The sequence below is a fragment of the Mugil cephalus genome, chromosome 3 (genome assembly GCF_022458985.1).
Source record: "Mugil cephalus isolate CIBA_MC_2020 chromosome 3, CIBA_Mcephalus_1.1, whole genome shotgun sequence".
In the NCBI taxonomy this organism is placed as follows: Eukaryota; Metazoa; Chordata; class Actinopteri; order Mugiliformes; family Mugilidae; genus Mugil; species Mugil cephalus.
Window position 1 is genome coordinate 21,954,057 of NC_061772.1, and position 11,194 is coordinate 21,965,250.

The following is an 11,194-nucleotide window of genomic DNA, read 5'->3' on the forward strand; positions in this document are numbered from 1 at the left end:
AAGAATAAGAATATCAAGCTCCCCCTAGTGGCTAGCTGTGGTATAAGTCATAAAGCCCATCGCTGTCATGTTACTGGATGAGCCGTGAACTTTTCCAAAAGTGGTTTTGTGTCCTTTTGTTCTGATCACATTGTACAATTTAATGATTTTTGTTAAGTGTAATTTAGTACCATTAAAAATGGGAAGGGACATCGTGTCATTGGTGGCTGCTCTCAGGGAAGTAATCACAAAGTTTCTTGTGTATTTTTCAAAACATGCAACTTTAACTTTACATAACTCTCATCACATAAAAATCAGTGGCTCTGCAGTAAACTCTGAATGACCAATGAGTTGAAGTTGCAGTTAAGTTAACTTTGCAATTTAAATTTGTTTCGGGTGAAGCGCAGCCGCCACGCTTTGTGGTTGCAATGGAGTCTGATTGCAGCCACTCAAGCTGGGACCGTCTCTGTTCCCAGATCTTTTTTTTTTTATTTTTTATTTTTTTTATAAAATTCACTTTGGTAAGTGAGAGGACGTGGGTCTGTGTCGTCTGTCTTTATATACAACCCGTCATAAGTTGATCTGTGCAACTACTCGCCACGCCAGTCTCTTAAGATAAAGTTTGCAAAGTCTACTTTCGTCGGGAGCAAATGCCATGTAATCATCGTCAGCACAAGTGATTAACCCATAATTACAGCCGTGGTCCAGACACCGTTTACATCTTTTTAATCCGTGCCAAATTCTGCTAAGAAGACCTCCCCCATTGTGCCACCTTTGCTTAATGCAGACACAGTGTGTGCTTTCAGAACAAGCCTGCAAAGCTTGTGTAAATACCTCCACTGTGGGTGTAAAGCTGCAGAAGCCAACACCCCCCCCCCCATACTTTCTCTGTGCCTTTCATACAGAACGACACTGCAGAATAAATGCATCTTGAAAAGTGGGCTGCGTGAAAGGGGCTGGATGGAGAGTGTGGATGAATAATCACCCGTTCATCCGCCGTCTCATCACTTCGTCTGCGTCGTCTGCATCTGCACATGCACAGCGGACGCATGTTTCCAGGCGTTCCTCTCGCATGCTCGCTCATGTATACAAGCGCGGATTACGCTGACATATTTCCAACAGCATGTCATCTCTGTCTCCAGACGTATTGCTAAACAGGCAGAGAGCAGAGCCGAGGAGGTGGAATCTCGTCTATATTCCCTACCCATCCTTTATTGATGGCAGAGTAATCACAGGGCCAGAGTACAAATCCACTTACTCTCTGCATTGCCTTAAGTAATGGATTTATGAGTGCATTAAAGAGCCGTAGTCATCCAGAGGCCCCTGCCAGACTGTCTCTCTCCTTCATTCTCCCTCTGATCGACTGTCTTTGTGTCTCAGTTGGCCTCCTCTGCTTCTGCTTTCTCGTCTCGCGTCACGTGAGCTCCCTCCGTCTTCCCGTTCTCGATTCTCGCTATTGGCTCATTTTCACCCTCTCCGGTCTGTGCCTTGTCTTAAGAGCACTTGTGCAACCCATCATTCCATTACCCTCCTTTTTTCCCTGACTCTTACACACTCTTTCTTCTCTTTATCCTTTGGGAAGCCTTGATTAGAAAAAGTCCTTTTTTTTTTTTTCCCCTCCACTTTGCAGACCAAATAACAAGGCCAAAGGAGAGATCGCTGTAGAAGCTACTGGTGCTTCAGGGGATTGAAACGAAGTCGGCACTGCAGCCGAAGTGCTTTAACTAAACAGAGTTGATGCCGCGTAAGAGGAGCGGCAGCTGTGTGGAATATCATCGGAGTTTCCATCTATGAGCTTTATAGGAGAGAAGTGTGGAGTTGCAAATAATAATAATAAAAAAAAAGTTGCTGCAGTGCATTCGTTCCATTCTGCTGCTGATGCTCTGTTCTCCTCAGTTTCTTCCCTCCCTTCTGTCCTCCTAATTAAGCTCAGTGTGCAGTGACACATCTGTACTGTACATCCCACGAGAAGCTTGCCTGCGAGTGTGCATGGCCACCCACTCTCACACACACAAACACAGCACGGCACTCCACAGAGATGATAACAGTATTAGATTCCAGGTGCTAAAAATACCAGGGTTTTGACCAGAGATGGACTAAAGTAGCGAAGGAGCAAGAGGCTGGCTGCTTAAAAATAGTCCACTGTCATCAGATTGTTTTTAGAAGTCCTTAAAATCAAGTCAAATGTTTGTTTTTTTTTGTTGTTTTTTTTTAACGTGCTTTCAACTGGTCCCACGCGCTTGGCAAAATCCCTAAGACATTTCCTTTACATCGCTCTCCGTTTTTTCTGCCGCACCAACCCCGCTCACCCTCCCACCACAGAGTCCTCAGAAGGCGTGTCCCTCCAGCTGAGCAACTCCAAAGACTTTATCCTGAGCCTGGACGTCAAGTTCGTCTCCAACGGCAGCGTGTCCGTGATCCTCGAAACCACAGAGAAAGGCCCGCCCTTCACCATCCACTACGTGACCAGCGCGCAGCTCATCGCCTTCAAAGACCGCGAGATCACCTACGGGGTCGGGCCGCGGACCACCTGGAGCACCCTGACCCGAGACTTGATCACCGACCTCAGGAAGGGCGTCGGGCTGTCCAACACCAAGGCTGTCAAGGCCACAAAGGTCAGTTCGGATCAGACCGTTAATGTACCTTCAGCTAAGCACCAGTGTTTTAATATTCGCGGAAAATAAACTTCCAGCAAAAATGACAAAGACTGTCCTTGTTTCAGCTGCTGAAATTAAATTATTTGCTGCTTTTTTGCCTCTTATTTGTTCAGACTCAAAATTTTCATGTTAAAAATCACAACAGATCTTTCACTATTTGCTGGCATCTTATAAACAGGAAGTGGAAATAAAAATTGGTGGATTAATTGATGTGGAAAAATTTTTTTACAGCGTTAAACTGGACTTTGTCGCTTAATTTATGTATGAACTAATGTTTGATTGTATTAATATTATTGCATCATTATCTATTTTACATAAATTTGCTCACTTCAACTTCATCCTTAAAAACAGTTTAAAATAAACTACTAAATAAGTTGAACACTACATGGAGATGAATCTTATTACTAAATTAATTAGAATTAGAAAACCCTTATTTGTCCCACAGTGAGGAAACTGCAGTTTGCAACAGTATACATAGGGCCAGAAAAATAACAAGAATAAAGAAACTGTGAAAGATAAATAATAAGATAAAACTAATGAAATAACAAATAGAATAGAATAAACAATATACAAGTATTGACACATATATACAATAAATATTGAATTGCAACAAAAAAATGAGTCCTAACTCTAGTCATGAATTATGTGTCGTCCTTTGTGTCTGGTTTTCTTCTCAGATCATGCCCAGACGGGTGGTGCGGTTGGTCCTCCACGGGCGCGGCTTTGTCGACAACGTCACCATCTCCACCACCGCCCACATGGCCGCCTTCTTCGCCGCCAGCGAGTGGCTGCTGCGCAACCAGGACGAACGGGGCGGGTGGCCCATCATGGTCACCCGTAAACTGGGGGAGGGCTTCCGGCCCCTGGAGCCCGGCTGGTACTCGGCCATGGCCCAGGGCCAGGCCATGTCCACCCTGGTGAGAGCCTACCTCCTCACGAAGGACCAGGCGTACCTCAACGCTGCCCTCAAGGCAGTGGGACCCTACAAGGTGCCTTCAGCGCAGCACGGGGTCAAAGCCGTGTTCATGAACAAGTACGACTGGTATGAAGAGTACCCCACCACTCCCAGCTCTTTTGTCCTCAACGGCTTCATCTACTCCCTGCTGGGACTCTACGACGTGACCGAGACAGCCGGGGAAAAGCTTGGCAGGGAGGCAGGGCAGCTGTTCAGCCGCGGCATGGAGTCGCTGAAGGCCATGCTGCCGCTCTTCGACACGGGCTCCGGGAGCATCTACGACCTGCGTCACTTCATGTTGGGCACCGCACCCAACTTGGCTCGCTGGGACTATCACACCACGCACATTAACCAGCTACAGTTGCTGGCGTCCATAGACAACTCCGCCATCTTCAAGGATGTAGTGAAGCGCTGGAAAAACTACTTAAAAGGGATTCGTGCCAAGCACAACTAGACAGAAATATAACCCGCAGATGATACAGCTGAGATGAAAAGAGGATCAATATATATTCTGTGTGTGTGTGTGTGTGTGTGAGAGTGTGTGAGGACGGTTTGGGCGATTGAATGAGAGGCGGCGATCACGTTGTGTCTGTTTGAGGTTCACAGTCTGAAGGATGAGTTTAGTCAGCTGTCTGCAGCTTTCAATACACAAACTCGCTCACGTGCTCCGTTGCAGGTTTTATCTTTTCTGCAACATCGACTGTAGCTCTCGTCTCCCGTTTTCTTTTTTTTTTTCTCTTTTTTTTTTTTAGTTTTCCTTGAAGCTAGTGTTTGTAATTATGCACAGACCTAGTTTCAGAGTGTTTGCGTTGGGAAACGGCGCGCGCTTAAAATACCAATACACCATGCGAGAGAAAGACGAAACTCCTCGAATCACATTTCAGACTTTCTTTAATTCACCACATTTCTTTCTTCGACTGTGTTTTTTTTTCTTTTTGCCATTTCATCTGAAATTTGCAAAGTTTATTGAAAGAATGAAAATGTAAATAACAGAATATATGATAAATTATGTGAAGGAGAATGTTGCCAAAATAATGAATTTATCTTATCAATATAAATACTTTTTTTTTCTCTCTCTCCACCACATGATTTTAAAGTCCTGGAGTATTTTGATGTGTTTAATCTGTGAGGTGAGATCTGTTCATTTGGCTCCAAAAAGCTTCCAAATCGGCCCAGTTCTCCAAAACGCACATAAATAATGACAAATAATTCTAGTGTAGCTGTGTCATTAGTGAGTTTACTCCTTTAAATATTTCCCCCATAGCATTTAATCATAAATTCTCTCTGTTAAGCTTCTTGAAATCCGCTTTGGGAAATAGTTGAGGTTAACATGCTGCAGCAAGAGTGTTCCTGTTGTGTTTCTGGACATAAAACCATCAGTCTAATTAATGCTTTACAATAATTAGCCGTCATTAATGAAGGTGCTGTTACGCTGGGACGTGTACACGATGGTCACAAACGCTTTGAGTTCAGCTCAGTCAGAGAAATATAAGTTTAGCATAAGAAAGATCCAACAGAGTCGGTTTAACACTGAGTTAATAGCATCACATGTCACTGAAAAATAAATGTGATTGATGGTCATGACACATTGAACCCTCTTCTGTTGAGCCCACTCATATAAAAAACACATCACATAAAGTTTTACATCTTTATTCTAATCTGAACACTGTGAGCACGATCCTGTCCTGACGATCCTCCTTTGTAGCTCTCCGTAGCTTCTTGGCTAATCCTAGTTCTTCTGGTTTCCTGGAGGAGTCACTTCCTCCAGCGTGTGTTTCCGCTGGCTGTTGCTTTTAGTCTTTGCGGTGCGTTCAAATGAACTTTTTGGAATCGGAAGACACAGGTGAAACCATGCTGGTTCGGTGTGTCTGTACCTAAACAGTCAAATCAGGGAAAGTAAAATTTTAAAAAATCCAACTAAAGCTTCATTCTTCTGAATCCCAGTAATTCTGAAAGATTTTAATGATGTTTGAGTTATGAGGTCACGTACCAGTGGAAGGAACTTAAGACTGATACTTAAAACGCTACCAGTCAATCTGTAATTTGCTCCGTTTGCCCCGGTTTGAGCAGCAGAACCATTAGCCGTAACTCGTACTCTAAAACGATAATTGAAGGATACAGGTGTAGGCGGCGCATATGTCTGTGTTGTGCGTTCGGGTTGCTGGACGTGGGCGGCAGAGGCACAGTTGCGTCTCGCTACCGTGTCAAACAACGGCAGGAGTTCTGACGCTCGAGATGAACTGTCGACGAACATAAAGAGGCTGTCGATTCCCGGCGGGCCCATCGTCGCTGCCCAGCTAACACTAACAATTCACCCGGCTAATAGGCGGGAGAAAACCTGTGCGCGGTAGCATTGTGAGTCACAGATGAGTCAGCACACTCAGACTAAAAGACAAACTCAGCATGAGAAAGTCTTTCATTAATCAACCGTAAAGATTGTTGAATAAGAATCAGGAGATTTGGGCCAAATTTTATTTTTTTTGTAAGACTTATTATGTAAGATAAGCTTTTAAGTTCTCATAGTGTGACCGAATAGTGCGTGACGGTGGATAGAGAAACTGAGATTTACAGCTTCGTCTGTTACGCAAATATTGGATCCGGTGCATAATATTATGAGGGAACAACATAGTTATATCCATTTACGTGTGCAATGCAGTAAAGAAAAGCTAAAACTTGCACTTGTAATCCAGATTACTTCATCACTTCATTCTCAACACGCGGCAGAATAATTCATCAGAATAACACGGAGAACTGTGACTTTCATCTAATAATATGCCTCTTTTTTTTTTATCAACAGCCTTTTCTTTACAAATATTCAGATTTTGTGGTTGAAATATTACAATTATTTTCTCCTTTCTTTCTTTTAGATTTTCTTCTAGTTTTAGTTTTATCTTGTGAACTGTAAACGGTTTAATAAGGATCCCACAAAAGAGAAACATATTCTTCCCATGAACGTTTGCAAAATTTATTCTTTGCCGTTTTTTTTTTGTTTTTTTGTTTTTTTTTTTTTTTTGACGTGACAAGTAGAACTATGTAGTAGTTTAAAAGGGAACATTCAGGAAGCGGAAGTTTTTGCATGTGAATAACGAGCTCCATGTTGTTTATACCAAAGTCATTGATTCAAGCATATTTGAATTTGTATATTTTTTTGTGCAAGCCGACTTCCATTCAGCATTTAATGATGTTAAGTCTGCTCTGAGATGATGCGGAGAGACACTGCCTTTTTGAGAAATGCTAGTTGTTTGACTATTTTTTTTTTCTTTCTCAAATGTAGGTTGATTAGAGTGTAAAACTTGCTTATTGTAAAGGGGGTCTGTGCAACTAGAGATTAGCGTTTAGTCAGCTACTGTTTAATGGGAAATGAGCCAATAGCTGCGATTCTTTTGTGCTGGTAAGTGTGTTCATCTGCAGAGGATTAAAATACGTTTTAAATAGACTCAAGCACAACTGCCGTTGACTGTCACACAATTTTGTTTCCATTTCTTTTAGGATTCCTTTTGTTTTTCTGTTTCAGGACAATGTGCAACGCCTTCATCAAGAAAGCTGCTATTGTTGTTTACTGTGTAATAATGATATGAGAGCTTCTTTTCCCTCATTTCAGTGGTGTTTCCTTGTCTTTCCACTGTTTGGAAAAAAAAAAAAAAAAACAAGAAAGGAAAAAAAAAAACTTCAACAGATGACCCCACCTCCACGAGGTCAAATGTGATTTATGCAATAAAATGTTTACTGGGGTCGTGACACTACGAAGAGACCCAGAGCGGTTGTACAGACTTTGCAATCAAAGCACAATGTGCAAATGCTACCATTTTTTTAGTCTGAGGAAGAGAGGTGTTTATATACAGAGTAAATCTTTGTGCTTTAAGATTTTGCTTTTTAAAGGTGTAAGAAAAAATAAAAGCATTTTTCTTAAACTTCTGGTCTGATCACATCTTTTATTCTTCTCAGCTGATGTATGACTCTCCATAGATAGATAGATAGATAGATATGGTCCAGTTTTAGATTTTAACACAACTTTACATCAGAGGTCTTCAACGTTTTTCAGGCCCAGGACCCTCACACTGTTGGAGAGATTCAGTAAGGACCCCGTACCGACTATCCATATAAACTACTTCTATATTAAACTCGGCCTAGTGCTGTTTAAAAATATACATTATTATTATCATTTTGCATTCAATATTAAACTTTTCAAATAATACACAGGTTCAAATATATATATAATTTTATTTTTTTAGTTCAAACTTGTGCAACAGTTCGGTGACCATGCAGCTGCCGTAAACAATTGGCTCTAGGTCATTGCGGGAGTCATTGTGTATTATGTGGCTTCGTGATTGGCTCAGCAGCGATGGGGGCGGGGCCTATTGTGTACCTGAGCCTTAGATTGACAGGTCTTGGCTAGTGTGGAGCTCTGTGTGAAACAGTGCGCTGCTGAGACAGCTCTGTATCGCTGACTGATAGATTACATCTTCTACCCCCATTTATCCATTTACTAAAATATGTTGGGTTCATGTTAATGGATATTAAATGAAAAATAAGATTTTCGGGGGAAAATTAAGTCTAATCAACCAAAGATTTTGCGACCTTGTCCTGTTGAAGACCTACATTCTAGGCAACTTTAAGCTCCTTGACTGACTTTTGAAACCCTCTCTGATCTTTACCTCTGAACAGTTTCAACACAATGTCTTAATTCAGGTTAAATGTACATTTATTTCTTCAGCTTTAATTTTTTGTCTTTTGTCATTTCTAGTCTTGTCTCTTTTCTGTGTTTTCTGTTTTTACTGACTGTTAAATAGTATAGCAGAGTATTTAGTATTTTTTTGTTTGTTTGTTTTAATCCGGTTAAAGTAATTTCCTTCACAGCTACGATGGTGGGTGAAGCTGTGCAGATATTGTCGAGGGCTGGTTTGTGTCCATTGTTGAGCTGTAGAAATCTATTCCTCCTGAACTCCGTGAAACTGCAGAGAAGAAAAACAATCCTGATTAATAATTTAACGTAATTATGCTATTCTGATACAGTGAGAGGCGTAGACACCTGAGAAGGACCGTATCTCTTGCCACCCGCTTGCATTTTTCATTACCTTCTGGCATTAATACAACGCAGCCATAATTTCTCCCTCGCTGGTGCACACTTCACCCCACGCATCACATTCCTCCTCTTTCCCCGACGTTAATGATATTACTGTCCCCCTCACCCCCCCACCCCCGACAGCGAGTCTGTCTCCCGGTCCTGTAATTAGCCCTACATAAACCCGATAAGCTCGGCCCCTTCATGGCCTTTGTGTCAGCCTCCTCTGCAGCCGTTCAGATGCCTTTGAGATGGCTCTGATAAAATTACAGAGAATGCTCGGTGCCCTGGCGTCCGTATACCGCAGGCTTTATGGTGTCCATAAATTCACCCACTTGATGAAATTAACACACCGTTGAACCCTGCGTTATTGGGTTTGTTTGTGTGTTGTTTGAGGGGTTTCAGGGGAAGTGGGGAAGGAGAAACTGGCAGCGGAAGCATCCAGCAAAAGACGAAAAGAACAGCAACAACACACCTGAATGCAGCTTTTTGTTCATTTTACGGACCAGAAACTTTTTGAGGTCTGTCATAATTCTTCTCTCGGATAAAGTGACTTTCTTCTAAATGTCAGTGTTTGCATTCGGTGCTACACACCAATGGTGCAGACCACAGGTAGCTTAGTTTAGTTTATCTTATCTTACATATCCTGAAAGCTACTAGCTCACGGTAGCTGTGACTTCTGCGTTTTGTACCGATTAATCACAACAAAACACAATATAATATGTCTTTGTGGCCTTTGATTCCAGGTTAAATTTGCTAATTAGGGAGACAGAATTATTTTGTGCTAAGCTAAGTTGTTGCCGATCGTAGTTTCAGACAGATACTGCCACTGCCTTCAAGTGGAATTTGTGAGCTTGTGGTTGCGACATGAAAAGATGTTTTTATTCAGTGTTTGATATCCAACTGACAACATCGGCTGTAACAGATTAGCAAGCTACCAATTGTAAAGGCATTATGAAAGAATGAGGCGGTGGGGCATGTGATTTACTTTCTCACATACATTATAATATTGTGAAGAAAACTCATTGTGACTAAATATGTTAACTTTCCATTCACCGCTGCCAATTCTGGAAACATCCCCAAACATGTCACAACTGGACAACTGCTTCAAAAATGTGCGTTTACAAGGTTGTGAATTCCACAAGAGGGTGCTGTATGTGTGGCGTTTACTCCTGAGCATAGTGATGTTCTCAGTTCAAAAAGAGCAAGAACAAGTACGTTTTCCAAAATGCTGAGATTGAAATGGCACCCATTAGCCACCAAGGCTAACAGCAAGGCTAACAGCTAACAAGCTAGTAAGATAACTTAATGTCGGGTTTGTAAAGGCATAATGACGAGATGTCAACGTTGTCCTCAGACGTAGTTACAAAGAAAATGACAAAATATTAACTCATCTATCTCCATCATCTCTGAAAACGTCACAACTCGGACAGTTTCCTCTGCCAAAGTCAAGAACCCCACAAGAGTCATAAGGACTCTTATGAACATTGACTGGCCGACCAACGAGCAGCTGCTGTGGACCGGCGATGAGGCTTTGAAACGACCTTCCTCCAACTGTCTCTCGTTATCTCATTATGATGGGAATTACTTAACGAGCCGGATCATTTGGCTCATCTGTGCAATAAGAGCTGTCCCTTTCAGCCCCTACACTGCTCTTTTATTATTTACCACCGCCTCCTGCTCTTAACTCATGATTAGTGTCTGTGTACATGTTTGAAATGATTTAATGTAATCATGCTAAACTATTATTTTACTTTGGTATAAAAATGTTAATGTCATCAAACTGTAAATGCGTCTGATGCACCGAGTGTATGAGCGTAAGCATGGCCCCCATTGATCATGAGTTCACCACAGACAGATCGTTGTTCTTCAGTTATAAACATAAAACCTCTTCCTAGCCCCCGAGCGTGCCATTAAAAAAGAAAGAAAAAAAAACTTAAAAAGTCATCCGTCTCATTAGCTGCTTGATAGAATCTGTTTCTCTGTATGCTCTGAGAAATCTTTATCTCAGCGTCTCAAATTCAGCTCAGCCTCTCTCCTGAATCGACACCGACGACAGAGGAAAGAAATCAATGCAGTAAAATGAAATTATCTTTTGTCTTGGTTTTTCCGAACCAGGTAAACGCGCGGATGTGATCCGCTCGTTTGCGAACACATGGTGCACTTTGGATTTTGCAGAAGGGAAAATAAAAGTGTCCACCGGTATAATCACCGGCTGAGTCAGGTATGATGATGGCGCGGGAAGAGAACAGGGAGGCAGAGCAACGGTCGGTGGTAAACAGGAACAATGATATGAACATGTAGAAAAAGGCGAGTCTGCGGCGAGGGGGGTGGTGGTGGTGGTGGTGGGGCTTCTAGATTGAACAAAGGAGGAAAAAGCTGCTAAATTTCAAAGATTGCCTGGAGTCTCGCAACTATTAATAATAATGATGCACCGGGGTGGGGAGGGGGAGTGTGTCTCACACATGCTCCTCATTTGGAGACACAAACTACACCTCATCAACCTAAACACCAGGGAGCCGCCGACACCGCGAGCAGCTG

The 11,194-nt window shown here is 42.3% G+C and overlaps 1 protein-coding gene across 2 annotated transcripts in view; it reads left to right on the forward strand.

The window, feature by feature from the left end:
• Positions 1–7,502, forward strand: part of glceb (glucuronic acid epimerase b) — a 49,947-nt gene extending 42,445 nt beyond the window's left edge. For both annotated transcript variants that reach the window (XM_047581206.1, XM_047581207.1), the window contains 2 exons: positions 2,302–2,594; positions 3,314–7,502. In XM_047581206.1, the coding sequence (XP_047437162.1) occupies positions 2,302–2,594; positions 3,314–4,045 (1,025 nt within the window). In that variant the 3' untranslated portion in view covers positions 4,046–7,502. The remainder of the gene's footprint in view (positions 1–2,301; positions 2,595–3,313) is intronic.
• The last annotated feature ends 3,692 nt before the right edge of the window (positions 7,503–11,194 follow it).